At 38.8% G+C, this 16,351-nt stretch overlaps 1 protein-coding gene across 5 annotated transcripts in view; it reads left to right on the forward strand.

Moving 5' to 3' along the window:
• LOC149193767 (putative calcium-binding protein CML21) overlaps positions 1-490 on the forward strand; it is a 350,186-nt gene extending 349,696 nt beyond the window's left edge. For 3 of the 5 annotated variants that reach the window (XM_089404939.1, XM_089404941.1, XM_089404940.1), the window contains one exon: positions 82-485. In XM_089404939.1, the coding sequence (XP_089261065.1) occupies positions 82-173 (92 nt within the window). In that variant the 3' untranslated portion in view covers positions 174-485. Of the gene's footprint in view, positions 1-81 lie in introns of all 5 variants that reach the window. The other 2 variants (XM_089404942.1, XM_089404938.1) reach the window with 2 other exon arrangements.
• The last annotated feature ends 15,861 nt before the right edge of the window (positions 491-16,351 follow it).

Here is a 16,351-nt window from a genome sequence, read left to right on the forward strand (position 1 = left end):
CCCATATTAAATATTTTCATGGACAACTTTTGAAAACTGTGTCCTTACATAGCTGTTGTTTTTGGGCTTGTATACTTGCAGAAGAAATGGATTGGAACAGAAGTGGAAGAGTAACTTTCAAAGAATTCCTTTTTGTATTCACAAATTGGGTGGGAGTTGAAGATGGCGAATGAGTAATCAGGTTGAAATCAAACTATGTACTTTCTTTCATCCAAAGTTCAAACTACCATTTAACATGTATCCTTTGGACCTGTAAATAAAAATAGCACTGGATTGTGGGTAAGCATCCTAGGTTTGCGGACCACTACGCTTTTTTTTAATGTAATCTCTTTCTCCAGTCTCCCAGGATATAAAGGTATATGTGAGACAATTCCTCGTTGAGACCTTGATTCAAGGAGATATTGCATTAGTTTTAAACCTTTTGGTCAGATGTATGACAGAACAGTTTAACTGGATTTTTTTTTTTTTTTTTCTAAACAAGAATGGATGTTTTTTGTATTAGAAACATGTGGCAGCCTCACTGATCAGCATAATAAATTAATAATACAAAAAGAGAGACTGTCCATCAGTCTGTAGTTCAAAATTTTGACCAAAAACTTGCACAAAAAGATATGACTATTCTTCACAGAGGAAGTCCAAGAGTTTCTACTGTTATAAAGCCTAAAGAAGAGACCTAAAAAATTGGCCAACTCTGCAAAACATAATATGACCAAGGGTTTCTTAAAAACATTCCTGCTATTTTTCTTCCTTTTGCTCAGGTGGGGAGGACTGAAGATCCTGATCCATTTCATCCACTTCTCCAGGCATCTGTAGATTCTTACTCCTTATTTTCATCTTCGTCTTAGCCAATAGACAATTGGTAATTTGAAGAGGCTGGCCATGGGTTCATAGTTAAACAGACCACCTGGTGGTGCAAGGCTTGACATTCAGCCTCTAAGCTTTTAAACTGTCTTTTCTGTTGGAGCAAAGTTTCCACAACAACTACCGTCTCACTGCTATGGTTTTCCTCCTGACCATGGATTTTTGTTGTTGCTGTGAAAATAGAGGTTCTATTATCTGCAATTATTTTGCTCATGTCTTCTTACTGCCCATTCACGTCAGTTCTCTCACATGGGACATTGTCCCGGGTGGATATGATTCTTCATACTGTCCCAATTCCAGAGGACCCAGGCCCAAGTTCCCTGATACCAGACTCTTTATGATGCTGCCAGACCCACAGCCGGAGCACACAAGCAATCCCCCAATGCCAAACCACACAACAGAGAATTCACAAGGGAGGGAAACAATTAAACTGTTCACATTCCCAATAAAGCAACATCTGAAACCGTTCCACAAATGCACAAAGTACATGATAGACAAGGATAAAAGCATTATCACATCAAAAAAGAGACCAGGGAAAGCTGGAAAACAAAAGGGTCTGAAGATGCACAGAGAGATCACCTTTACCATGAACCAATCACTTCAACCTGAAACTGTCGTGCACGAACTGGGGGTGCAGCTAGAGACATCACTACCACAAAGAAAATGGCCTGAAAATGCTTTTAGGCATGGGGATGGAAAATGCCCAGATTCCCCAGAATAAGCCCCATCATCCCACCTTCACCTGGATAAACTATAAACCTGAATTGAAATGCCTGCTTGCTCATAATGGCTAATGTACGTGGAAGTACAAGAGACGGGATGGCCATCGAACACCATCCACTGTTCCTTGAATGCATGTGGCACTTGAACATGAAATGGGAGTGAATACAACACCTTAGATTAAACGTTAAGCAAATTAGTATGGGATTGGGGAGAAGGATACCCCTTTTACATTCAAGGTTCCACAATCTAAGCGAGAGGCTTCATTAGCCAATTGATCAGCTTGAGGATTCCTATCCCTTAAAACATGAAAGAACTCTATGTGAGAGGCTTCAGTAGCGAATTGTTCAGTTTGATGATTCCTATTCTTTAAAACATGAAAGAACTCTTGTTGAAAAACACTGGAAAATGATAGCCTTGCTAAATGGGCATCTAACGAGGAAGAGTAACAAAAGTTTGATGACTATTACTGCATGCTAATAACAATTAACTCTCTTATCCACCTTGGATCCAGAATCCTTAGCCCTTGATAGACGGCTAATGCCTCCACCTGGTTGTTTGTTGCTTCATCGAATCTCCATTTAAATCTCACTTCTTGATTTCCTTCAGAATTAGAGATAATATCCCTGTCACCGCTAATAGTTTAACGAGAATTATACACGAAACTTTTGTTCTTTGAATACATGACATAATACAAACATTCTTTATACCGTTGACGTCTCTAGCTTGACCACAGTTTGACCAACCTGTTTATGGGCTGTTTGACCGAGGTTGACTGATTTTCTGGTTAGTAGCAGAAGGCCAGATTTCGGCATGTTTTGACCACGAGTTTATTTTGGTCTGGGTTGACCAAGCTTGGCTAATGAATATCAAATTGTACTTTTGTTAAACTGAACAATTTCTTCTAAGAAAAGGTTGTTAGGTTTTTCCCGTGGTTGGGTTTTCCTAGGGTAAATTTGTGTCTCTTTTGTGCTTGACTGTGTCTTTATGATCCTACTGTCAATATTGCATTACTGTTGAGATTTTCTATATATAATTGCTTAATGATGTATGTGACATAAGATAGAAATCATTGGAAAGTAACTATCAGAATAGATCACATTCTCTTAAGAAAATCAACATGGTATCAGAGTCTACGTGAAAGAGAAGCCATTAAAGAGTACAAGAAAGCCAAATTTTTGTGGTAAAAGGGACTGATAAAGATATCCAAACCCTAGAGAAGGCTGGTATCTATGACCAAGTCTGGCCAGCCCTAAAAGAAGAATCTGAAGAAGACCGAGACATCTCTTCTGGAGCAAGCTTGGAGTATTGATTGGCAATCTGATATAGGACATTTTTGAAGATTTTTTTATCAGAGAATTAACCTTGGGCCTGATTGAACTCTACATTGAAAATTGGTAAGATTTTTGAGCCTACTTCTATCTTTTGTTTGTGCCATTGATGGGCAGAATTTCGTCCCTTCTGAGGCCCCATTAAAAGTCTGTCTGAGGCCCTAAACGAAGTCATTTCAAGACTCTATTTCAAGGCAGATCCAAGACAACTCTCTGAGGCCTGTTTCAGCCCTTTTTGAGGCAGCTCGTTCACCCTTGGAACAGTCATCCTGAGGCAGTATGACCCTGAGATTTCTGAGCCCCTTCCTGAAGCTGATTCTGATTTTCTGATTTCAAGCCTTTTCCTAAGGCAGAATTCGAGTTGTATTCTAGGGAATTTTTTGTGGCTAATTTGATACTAATTCGAGATTGAGTATAGGGTTGAGCAATATCCTAGAAAGTTGAGTTGCAGAATCAAGAGTGTGGTCACTAGTAAGGTCTAGTTCAAGACAAGATAAGACCTGCTAAAAGGAACTGAACTGAAGCTGTTGCTTTAAATTGCAGAAGTAAAGTGTTGCCATGAAACTTGTACTATTGTCTAAATATGGGTCCTTGACAAGTATAGAAGATGCCTTGTATTGGCTAAGATATTTGATTCAAGAAAGTTACTCTAGAGCTAGAGGGAGCTGAGGAGAAAAGGGTCTCTCATATAAAGCAAGAGAAGTCATAACACTTGTGCTAAAGTATGAGTCCTTCTTGGAAGAGCTGTTAGACCTGTAAACCATAGAAAAGACTTGAAGGTTATGAAAGCCCTAGGGTTTGTGGACAAAACCATAGAGCTAGACCTAGAGTGTTAAAAATTAATGAATCTGATGAATGCAGAAACCCTAGCTCAGACAATGCATATAAGGAAGGAAAGGAAAGCTACATGCATTAGTAGCTGATGATGAGGATGAAGGCAAGGGTCAAGAGGGGGTTTACAATTCCCTACAATCCTCAGATGAAAAGATAAGTATGTAATATCTTTCTTCCTTGATTATTATTTTTATTGTTACTTTATTATTGGTCAATATCTTGTCTTTGTATCTTTTTCTTGGTTATAATCATTTCTTTCATGGCCTCCTAATGAGGTTTGCAGGTACGTCATGAAGGCTTCCAAGGCTCTAGTAGTAGATGAAAGCAATTGGAAGAACAAAGCAAATTTGTCGCAAGAGGATTCTCCTAGGATCAAGCATAAACTCAGCTAGAGTCATTTGTGTTCAATAGGGAGAAATTGTACTGACATCTAAAACTGTCCCAGATGATCAGAAGAACTCCTAGTTCAGAGGGAGCAAGAAGGCTAGCAAGTTTGAACTTTGAAGGATGCCATGATGGAGGGAATTGTGCCGAGACTTGAAAGGAAGTCAGTGGTGACTTCCAAGTTGATCTCTACAAGATCAAGCATGCAACATAGAGAAGTATAAAGCGAGATTCATGAGAGTTCCCCCAGAAAGAGGGAGAGGACTATGAGGAGACAATTGCTCTAGTTGCCAGGTACACTTCTGTTAGAATTATTATTTCTGTTGTTTTTTTTCATGGATTGAAGGTTATATAAGATGGATGTAAAGATTGCTTTCCTCAATAGAGTGATTGAGGAAGAAGTGTACATAGAACAATCTCAAGGGCTTTGAGGTAAATGAGAAGGAGTCTCATGTTTGCAGACTGAAGAAAGCTTTATACAAACCTTAAGCATGAATATCTGATGATTTGCTTCCATGATAGAGGGAGCAGTCGAGCTTTGCTTTAGCGTCAGAGGGAGTTGACCTCTGAGTTTGAGATGAAGGATATAGGCTTGATGCATTACTTCCCTAGTCAAGAGAAGCATACTGTTGAGATACATAAGAGATTTGGGATGATGGACTACAAGTCCATGGCCACTCCCATGGTGACCAATCATTAATAATTAATAGCTAATAATGATTAGATATTGAGGGGGCATGTCTCAAAAGACATGATTGTTCATGAATGGGCACCTTCCTTGGTATATAAGCATGTCCTCATTTGTAATCAACATATCTCATATCACTTGTATTCAAACATTCTTACATAAATATATTATTCATCCCATCATGGACATTTTTATATTCCAGATATTCTTAATATTCAGATGCGTATATGAAATTTATTTGTTGCATTGGTATTAGAGCCACGTTCTCTAGTCCCGACCATTGGCCAAGATTTTACCCCATACTCGAAGATTTTGGAGTTTCTCCTATAGCGTGATAGTTGGTCCAATTTCGGCCTTTGACAATCAAAAATTGAAGTTGAAGAGAATATATATATATATATATATATATATATATATATATATATATATCTATATATATATAGATGTGAAAATTCTATCACTGCAGCAACTGATTTATTTTTTCTACTTATTCCACAATAAGTTATTTATGAAATTACTAAAATAAACATTAAAATAAATATTGCTGAAGATATCACACCGTAATACAGAAACAAACATATGCACAAGCATTAACACATTGACACAGATATTTTTGACAACAGTCCCTGGAAAAACCCAATGTGGTAAAACCGGTGCAGCAAGGGAGGATTTTATTATTCAACAATTCTTCTGTACAACAGGGTGTCAAATTGGCTTACCCACAGAGAGAAATAATTCTCCAGCACTTCTCCCAATCCCAGCGTTAGCCCGACTGACCTCTATGTGGCTCTCAAATCCTCTGCGTCAGCCCCTACTTGACTGTGCCAGCCCTGGCCCTCTCTACGTCACTCACGTAGGCCCAACAAGTGATTGCGCAGTCTTCTGCTACCTCTGCGTCTGCCTCTCCTGCCTCAACGCTGATATCCAGTGGCTAATCCCGCCTCTCTGCTCCGTACTTGCTGCCTCCTGACTGCTCACCAAACCACTAGTTCAATTTCTCAGCTAACCCGCTCCAGAAATTGAACTGACTGGTCTCCGTCAGTGTGTTCTCCAATTAACCCTTAAGCCTCCTCTTATACTTTTCTCATTGACAAATCAACGACCGATATTAAGTCCCTAATCAACGGCTAAGATTAGATCTGGCTTCATCCATGACTTTTGGACCATTCTAACATAGTTTTATATTAATACACATTAATATTTTTTTTTTTCCTTAAGTTTAGAATTAGGGACTTCATTAAGAATATTAATTATTTTAATATCTCCCAAACTGTTTAGAATCTACCCAAACCCTTTCTGGGTATTGGAGATCTCATGTGCCTTAGCCTCTCCACCAATTTTCGTGGCTAAAGCACATCCGATGGTACCCCAAATCAACACTCCCTCTTAGCGAGGATTGTGCTCTAGTAATACTCCTCACTGAGTATCACCTTGATCATCCGGCATCGGTCCCTGTGCTGATGCTAAGCCTCCTTGCCCAACATCCTCTGCACTGCTGCCCATGGCTCTGTGACTACCACTGCTGCATCTGTATGATAACTCCCTCTGCATTTGTGCTGCTGCTGGTCCTTTCTCCCAACACTACATCCGCATTGCAACTCCCTCTGCATCCTTACAGTTATCACTCCCATTTCTGCTACTGAAACGGGTTCTTTACCATCCCCATCTTTTTCCTGAAGTAGTCAAATTTTGTCCTTCCAAGGGCCTTGGTGACGATGTCCGCCACCTGTTCTCCTGTAGGAGTGTAGCTCAATTGTACAACTCCTCGTTGGACACAGTCCCTGTCAAAGTGACATCGGATATCAATATGCTTCGACCTATCATGAAACACTGGATTCTTAGAGGGCTTGATGCAATTTTGATTATCGCACATGATCCTGGTCGCCTCCATACTTTTGAATAGGTTCACAAGCAATTTTCTAAGCCATATGGCCTCACACGAAGCTGTGCTTGCCACCATATATTCTACCTCGATGAGCTCAGAGCCACGGTCTTCTGCTTCCTACTGCACTAGGAGTTCATTCCTGATCCAATGTTGAAACAATACCCAGAGGTACTTTTCTGATCCACTGAACTTCCTGCCCAATTTGCATCAGTAAATCCACTCAATATGATATCCTTACTCCTAGTGTACAAGAGTCCATAATCGACTGTTCCTTGTAAATACCTGAGAACATGTTTGGCTACTGCCTAGTGCGCCCTCTTCTGTTCCACCATGAACTGACTAAGGGTGTTGACAGAGTAGCAAATGTCTAGCCTGGTATTGACCAAATACATCAGGGACCCTCTGAGCTACCTGTATAGGGTGGGTTCGACATCCTTGTCTTCTGATGCATCAATCTTCTTCTAGTTGGTGATCATTGGTGTAGCCATAGGTCTACAATCCTCCATCCCGAATCTTTTCAGGATTTCTGTAGTATATCTCCCTTGCCCAAGGAAGATTTCTCCCTTCTGGTGCCAAACTTCCAACCCTAGGAAGTAGTGCTTTCGTCCCAAATCCTTCATATCGAATTCTGTGGCTAGATTCTTCTTGCAGTTCCCAATGAGTCTGAATGATCCTATAAGAAAGAGATCATCCACATACAATACTAAGATTAGCGGTTCATTCTCTACAACCAGATAATAGAGATTCAGATCCACGTCACTCTTGACAAACCACATTTTTTGCAAGTAGCCATCTATTCAACCATACCATGCTCTTGGTGCCCGTTTCAGCCCACAGAAGGCTTTCTTCAATCTGCATACATGAGACTTCTTCTCATGAGTTTCAAAGCCCTCTAGTTGTTCAATGTATACCTCCTCTTCTATTACACCATTCAGAAATGCGATTTTGACATCCATCTGATGGATCTCCCATCCCATCTGGGCTGCAAGAGATATCACGGTCCTAATAGATGTATACCTCGCTACCGGGGGGAAGGTCTCCTCATAGTCAATCCCTTCCTTTTGAGCATACCCCTTAGCCACGAAACTGGCCTTGTATTTCTCAACACTACCATTTGCAGCGTATTTGATCTTGTAGATCCATCTTGAACCTACCACTGATATGTCTAGAGGTCTTGGCACCACCTCCTAGACATCATTTACCATTTTGGAGTTGTATTCCTCTACCATCGCATCTAGCCAACCCTAATGTTGAGCTGCCTCCTTGAAACTGGCAGGCTCTCCATCCTTAGCTACTAATGCCTGATATCTATCTGGCTTTTTTCGGTCCCTCTTATTGTTTATTGGCGCACTGATGAAGTCCTCTGCATCTCGCAGAATCTGACGAAGTTCCCTGCTAGTTCTTCCTCTGCCAGCAGGTGCTTCTGTTCGCTCCTCCTCATCCTGAGAATCTTCCTGTCTCGAGGAAGAATTCTTTACTTCTATTGGTTGAAGAGGCTTAACCAACGACTCCTCTTTTGACTGCTCCTCGGAAGGCATCTCGTGAGATCTTCTGAAAGCCCCGTCCTACATGAACTTTACATCTCGTCGTACTACTACCTTCCCGCTCCCTGGAAGATAGATTCAGTATGCCTTAGCGTTCTCGCTATATCCTACTAGATATCCCTTTTTTGCAGTCTGATCCAGCTTCTTCCTCTTTTCTTCGGGTATGCGGCAATATGCTAGACTCCCAAATATTTTGAAATGACTAACTTCAGATGTCTTCCCTGTGAAGACTTTCTTTGGAGTAATCTTGCCCACTGCCCGATGAGGAGTCCTGTTCTAAACATAGATTGTTGTGTTGCATGCTTCTGCCCACAAGAATTTTGGCATATCCTGATCATACATCATGGCCCTAGCTGCTTCTACAATAGTCATGTTCTTTCTTTTTGCTACCCCATTCTGCTCTGGATTATATGGAGTTGTCCACTCTCTTCTGATGCCCTCCTTAGCGCAAAAATCAGTGAAGTCCTTATCGACATATTCTCCACCATTATCTGAGTGCAAAACTTTTATTTTCTTCCCAGTCAGATTCTCCACTAGAGCCTTGAACTCCTTGAATTGACAAAAAACCTCATCTTTGGTTTTCAGAAAATAAATCCAAGTTTTCCTTGAGTGGTCATCAATGAAGGTAAGGAAATACTCGACACCACTGAGAGCTTTGACAGACATAGGTCTGCAGATATCAGAGTGTATCAATCCTAGTACACTCTTGGCCCCGTGTTTGCTCCTAGGAAATGCTGCCTTGGCATACTTTCCTAGAACACATCTCCTGCATACATCATCTCGTTCTATTCTCAGATCCGGAACTCCTGTTACAGTGCTCCTTAGAATTCTCAGAACTCCATGGTGCAAGTGACCCATTCTTCTCTGCCATAGTTCGTTCAAGTCTTTGTCTCCATGACTACCTATTAGTGCCATTGGTGATTCTAGTTGCAATCTATACAACCGATTACTTTTGATCTCAATCCACACTTTCTTTTTCCAGCTTGGGTGTTTGACGTATACTTTCTCCTTGATGAAGTAGACGTCATAGCCCTTGCCTTGTAGTTGCAACATGGAAAGTAAGTTCATCCCCAATCCTGGTACATGTAGTACATTTGTAGCACGAAACTATTCTCTCGATTCTATTTGAAAAACTATGGTACCCTTCCTTACTGGCGTACACTTTGCCTTGTTTCCCATGGTGATCTGAAAGTTCATCTTCTCTTCTCGATATTCTGAGAAACACTCCCTAATTCTCGTCATATGCCATGAAGCTCCACTTTCTATATACCATACTTTTGATGATGTAGCACTACATGCTACTTCTTCTTCCAGCATGGAAGCCAACATAGAGAAATCGAAATCTCTTTCTCTTGTGCAATCTTCTGAAAATCTGTGTGAGTCCCCTGACGTGGATGCCTTTGCATCGTGGTCTCGACCCATAACTGATTTTCCCTTTCTGTCTTTGATGACTTGGCTCCGATACCATGTGAAAATTCTATCACTGCAGCAACTGATTTATTTTTCCTACTTATTCCACAATAAGTTATTTATGAAATTACTTCAATAAACATTAAAATAAATACTGCTGAAGATATCATACTGTAATACAGAAACAAACATATGCACAAGCATTAACACAATGACACAAATATTTTGGACAACAGTCCCCGGAAAAACCCAATGTGGAAAAACTGATGCAGCAAGGGAGAATTTTATTATTCAGCAATTCTTCTGTACAACAAGGTGTCAAACTGGCTTACCCACAGAGAGAAATAATTCTCCAGCATTTATCCCAATCCCAACGTCAACTCGACTGACCTTTGTGTGGCTCTTAAATCCTCTGTTTCGGCCCCTGCTTGATTGCGTCAGCCCTGGGCCTCTCTGCGTCACTCACGCAGGTCTAGCAAGTGACTGCACAGTCTTCTGCTGCCTTTGCGTCTGCCTAAAAAGCCCTGTGTCTGCCTTTCCTGCCTCAACGCTGATCTCCAGTCACTGATCCGACCTCTCTGCTCCGTACTTGCTGCCTCCTGACTGCTCACTAGACTACTGGTTCAATTTCTTAGCTAACCTTGCTCCAAAAATTGAACTGACTAGTCTCCCTCAATGTGTTTTCCAAGTGACCCTCAAGCCTCCTCTTATACTTTTCTCATTGACAAATCAACGGGCGAGATTAAGTCTCTAATCAACGGCTAAGATTAGATCTGGCTTGATCCATGACTTTTGGACCATTCTAACACAGTTTTATATTAATACACATTAATATTTTATTTTCCTTAAGTTTAGACTTAGGGATTCCATTAAAAATATTAATTATTTTAATATCTCTCAAACTGTTTAGAATCTGCCCAAACCCCTTCTGGGTATTGGAGATCTCATATGCCTTAGCCTCTCCACCAATTTTCGTGGCTAGAGCACATCTGATGCTACCCCAAATTAACAATATATATATATATATATATATATATATATATATATATATATATATATATATATATATGAATAAAAAAGAGAAAATAAAATATTAAAAAGGAATTATTAAAGAAACGAAAAAAATAAATTAAAATAAACAAAAGAGTGAAAAAAATTAAAAATTAAAAATTGTTGCATAGCTGCCAGCTGTAGCTATACGTGGAATCGTGCTGCAATGAACCATAGATCCAACAACTACTACCGTCACCTAGTCACCAACTGGCAACACCACCTAAAAATTGAGTCGTTTCATGAAAAATAACCAGCCACAGCCACAAATGACTTGCTATTAATCCCCAAATGGAAGAAACTTCAATTCGAATTTGAAGGTATTTAAAGTTCGTTCAATTTGAAGGGATTCACAAGAGCCTTATCAAAGAGCCTTTGCCTATACTTGAATTGCTGGTTGAAAAAATCCATCTGTTCATATCAATGAAAGAAATAAGTAGTGAGAACTGCCTTTTGAAGGGAGCCATCCTTCAAAAAGAGTTGCCAATTCAATGGGTACCACATAATAATAGGTTTATCACTTTATTGCTGCAATTACTCATTGACATCCAATGTGTGCACCTAAGTAATCTCCAAATTGGTCCGCAACGTTTCATAAACAATAATTATAATTATTTCCACCAAAAATACATTTACATGTTAAGTTGGACCTGTGAAATATATCTCAAGGTCAAGCTTATATTTAAAAAGAAAAGAAATTTGAATTAGTATACAAGAGTCGCACAACTAGGTATTAGGCCGAAGCATTCCACAGTGGCTCATGGTATCACGTTGAGACACATTGTTGAAAAGGTTTGGGAGGACAAAGAAGAAGCATTATGCTGCTTTGTTGACTTCAAAAGGGAATTTAACACAGTCCCTAGAGATAAGTTGTGGCATAGAATGGAAGAACTTGAAATTCCTTTGCATTATAGAGCTATTGTCCATAGACTTTATGAAGAGGTGAAAGTCAAAATTAGAACCTCAGCAGGTATTTCAGAAAGCTTTAGAAGTGACATTGGAGTCAAGCAAGGTTGCCCTCTATCTCCTACTCTTTTTGGCTTATATATTGATAAACTAGAAGAGTGGATAAATCTGCAAGGTGGAGATGGTGTTTGGTTGGGTGAGTTTGTGATAAAGTTTCTTTTATATGCGGATGATCTTGTATTGATTTCTAAATCAGCGCATGGATTGCAAATGCACCTATATGCCCTTGAGCATTTTCGTAGAGAAGTGGGGATGCAAGTCAATACTAGCAAGACCAAAATACCGATTTTCTCTAATAAAAGGAAGTAGAGCCAACATGCGTTCTTCTTTGAAGGCAACATTCTTGAAGAAGTAAATGAGTACAAGTACCTCATGATTGATTTCAACAACAAACTTAATTGGGAGGACTACAGAAAGAAGAGAATTTTAGGAGGGTGGAAAGCATTATATGCTCTTCAAAACAGAGGTAGAGAAGCAGAGTTATGTGATTGGAAAACGACTAAAACACTTTTTGGACTCCTAGTTTGTCCAATGATGCTATATGGGTGTGAATTGTGGGCTAGCAGCATCCCCGTCTCAAAATGGAAACAAATTGAGAAAATCCAAAAACGCTTGATCATGAGCAAGTTCAAAATAAAAAAATTCGGTATCTTATGAGATAATGTTGAGTGAAATAGGAGCAACTCCCATCGAAGCAATTGCTATGGTGCGGCTCATAAGATATCTAAAAAGAATTGAGAAAATGGGAGTAGGTAGATGGCATAATGTTATCTTCAATGAAGGCATGAGTGAAAGAAAGAAAACATGGATGAAACAAAACTACATATGGATGCAAAAATGGAATATCTACCTCAATGCCTGTCCCACAAATAGTAAGGAGCTAAAGGATTTTGTTATGGAGAAGTTTCGTAAATGGGTATGGGGAAAAGAGTTGGGTAGAAAGAAGAAGTATTACATTGAGGAATTCAACCCTACGTGTGATCTACAACAAAAAGAGTTCATTGGAGCTAGCATTCCATGGAGGGAAAAGGTTCTTATTGCTCAATTAAGAACCAACTTGCATCAACTTCGGTGTGAAACAGGACGGTGGAAAAGGCCTAAAGAAGCTTGGGAAGAACAAGTGTGTACATTTTGCACGTCTAGGGCAGTGGAATCGGAAAAAATTTCATTTTGGAATGTGATGCATTCAAAGGCATCAGAGAAAGTTATGGGAATATGCTAGCATTGGTTTCTTGGCAGTCTTTTCAGTGAGGGGATTGTTGGAAAGTTGGGTTAGCTCATCATCAATTTGAACAAGAAAAGGAATGAATTGCAAAAGATGAAAAGCAGGGAACTAATAGTCCCATAGACTATTTTTAGTCTTGTGGACGGTAAAATATCATTTCATTTCAATTAATACAAACATTTTAACCACTCAACGTTGAAGACGAAGTGCTGCTAGTCGAAGACGTGTCCTAGAAATAGAATAATTTCCTTGGGTAAGTTTATATTAAAAAAATGAAGATATTATTAAAAACAAGATATGTAAAAGAAATATGGGATATTTAAAACAAATATTTGGAAAAATTACAAGGAATCTTAAAATGTGAGGAAGTTAAAAAATAAATCGTAGCTTCATAAATTATAGGCTATCATAAAATATTAAAGTACGTTTTAGGGAATAATTTTTTAGAAGGTATTAAGATATTTAAAGTATAACATGGTAAGTTAATTTTAAAATAAAAAATATAAATATCCAAGTCATAAATGTATTTAAAAAAGTGAAGAAAGGACGAAAGATGAGTTTCGTAAAGAAGTCAATATTTTTTACTAGATGCCCATTTTGTAAAAAAGAAATTGGGTATCAGTGGATTCATAAAAAATGTGAAATATGTTGTCCAATATGTGGGAAATGATTTAGTACAGGAGAACGTCAAGATAATGAGCAGATGCAAATGAAAATATTAGAGGAAGAAATCACAAAACTTGAACATAAAATCGAAGTATCATAAAAGAAACATAAAGATCTCGAAGATATGTTTACAACATGTCAAAAGAAAAAGATTTAGAAATTTTGCGTCTGAGGGATAATAGTAAAAAATTACTTGCGGAACTCAAGAAGTCCAAAGATACAAAGAATAAATTACAAGAATAAAATGAATGTTTCAAAAACAAATTCAATGAGAATCTATGAAAAAAGGAAGAAGAATTTTTGTGATAAAAACCCTTAATCAAAGGTTAATGAAACAAATAAGAGATTTCAAAGATGAAAAGTTTGAACGTTAAAACACTGAAAATAAGGTTGATGAATCTGAAGTTGAAGAACTCTCACATCTCAGAAATCATAATCAAAGTCTATTCACTCAAATTAAGAAAGTTAAAAATGATAAGAAATTATTGAAAAACAAATTAGAAGAACTTATCACGAAGGGAGTGTCGAAGTCTTCAGATGTAACAATTCAAGTTGAAGAAAAATGAACGAATATCGATCCAGTCAATATCACAACTCAAGATGATGACAAATTAGTTGAAGTGAAAACATATTCAGATGTTGCAGTTCAGATGATGAAAATTCCAAGTGAAGATTCTGTAACCAACTCAACAACATTGGTACCTAAAGTAAATCAAGAAATTGCCACAGAGATGATAAGGGAAAATCAAATCACAAGGATGTTGAGAAATCCATGGGCAACTAGATTAGATGATTTCTCTTACTTTGATAACTGCTTGTGATTAATTTTGCTTAACGTGATTAACTTCTTCTTTCAATTGATTATAATTAGTGTTCTTATCATCAAACAACTACCAAAACAATAAAGAACAATGAAACAAGAGGAAGTTGTTGATCTAGATTGTCATTGATGTCAATATGGCAATATTCTGGATACTAAATGATGATGTGAAGCCAAGCAGAGTAGATCCGTGAAGCAACAGGAGCAAGAAGCCAAAGAGGAGAAGCCATCGTGAAGCCAATGAGTAAGAAGAAGAGTTCATTGGAAGCCATCAAAGAAGAGCTATTAGAGCAGTGTATCAGAAGTCATAGGAGTGAAGAGAAACCACAGGGGCGACGAGCCAAGACAAAGCAGATTTATCGCATATGCCAAGAGTAAGAGCAATATCGGAGGAAGGAAGAAACCGTGGAAACTTTTTAGAAGTTCACAACGCATAACACAAATCGGAGGAGTTAACATATCATATTGGCCGGTTCTATTATATGCCATTGCGTAAAACCCCGATTGTGATAAAAGGTGCAGACCAGATCGCTCCATTATAACAAGCCCTAAAGAAACATTGCATCCATCGTATCAGAACTTTCATATCACAAGACTTAAAGGGATGTAATGTTAAAACACTGATTGCGATATTACTGCGCACCCGACGACACCACTATAATATGACTCAATGTGATATCGTATCCGTCACATAATCGCAAACCATAAAGTTTATTATGTATCACCGCCCAAAATCTGCGATTGCGATATATATACGGACCTGCGGGACCATTACAATTCACCTTAAAGAAACATCGCATCCGCCTATCAGAATTGTCATATCGCAAAGTCTTAAAGGATGTCACACCGCCGATTACGATAAGGGCATGGACCCCAAACCGCCGATTGCGATGGAGCTGTGGATCCAACGAATCTATTGACGACTGTTTAATGTTATATTGCGTCTGCTTCATCGGCATCATGAGTATCGACTATGTTACATTGGTAATGTTAAAGGTTGCGATTGCGGGACCTCTGAAAGTTGCGATTGCGATTGATGACGTGGATGTGGTACCTCATTGGGTACGGTCTCTCCTATGAAATTTTCCGTAAATAAAACAAGTCTATGATATAATTGAATGAAAGATTGTTCGATATAGTTTAATATACAAGTCGATCTCCTCCCAATGAATGTGTCCTTTGGGTATTAGTAAAACTCGTATAAACACAAGCTAAATGCCTTCATCTAAAACATTGATCTTGGGCACCAAAAAAGAGAACAAGGAAAGTTCACAACTTGTGAACTTGAAGAAACAGAGGAAGCTGAAGGTCTAGCAGGCACCAAAGGTGTAGCAGAAGCTGAAGGTTGAGCGAAGATAGGAAGCTGTAGACAGAGCGGGAGGACAATCTTTTGACCTGATTCATCTTGGAGGGCTCGGGCCTGAAGTGAAGCCATAGCGTAGACAACAACCTGTTGCAAAGACTACAAGGACAGGGTTTGGTAAAGAAGTCCTTGGAAGCAGTATAATACAATCAAACCGTTCTTGACAAAGTAAATCTATAGGGTCGGAGCCCTTGGGGTTGGTGCCTCATAATTGGTAGGATTGGTGTCCTTGGATTTGGTGCTCCTAAATTCAAGATTGGTGCCTTGGTAAGATAAGGTCAGAGCCGTAGAGGTTGGAGCCTCATTAAAGTCCAAGTCGGTGCTTGGAAAAATTCATCAGATATTATACTCAATATTTTTCTATATTTTAATAAAATCATTTCTTTGATTAAGATTGTAAAGAATCTAAACTGGTAATAATAACAATTGAAAAGAAATATTGATTCACCCCCCTCTCAGTATTTCCAACAATTGGTATCAGAGCCAGCTTCTTCAGAATCAGCCTAACAGCTGGAAGAAGGATTCTTAGTTACAATGAAGAATCAAGAAATGACAGGAAGGCTTCCCTTGTTCGATGGTACTAATTTTGGTTTTTGGAAAAAGA

The sequence above is a fragment of the Pinus tabuliformis genome, chromosome 2_2, assembly GCF_031772625.1.
Source record: "Pinus tabuliformis cultivar Carrire ecotype Pingquan chromosome 2_2, CPIR1, whole genome shotgun sequence".
Taxonomy (NCBI): domain Eukaryota; kingdom Viridiplantae; phylum Streptophyta; class Pinopsida; order Pinales; family Pinaceae; genus Pinus; species Pinus tabuliformis.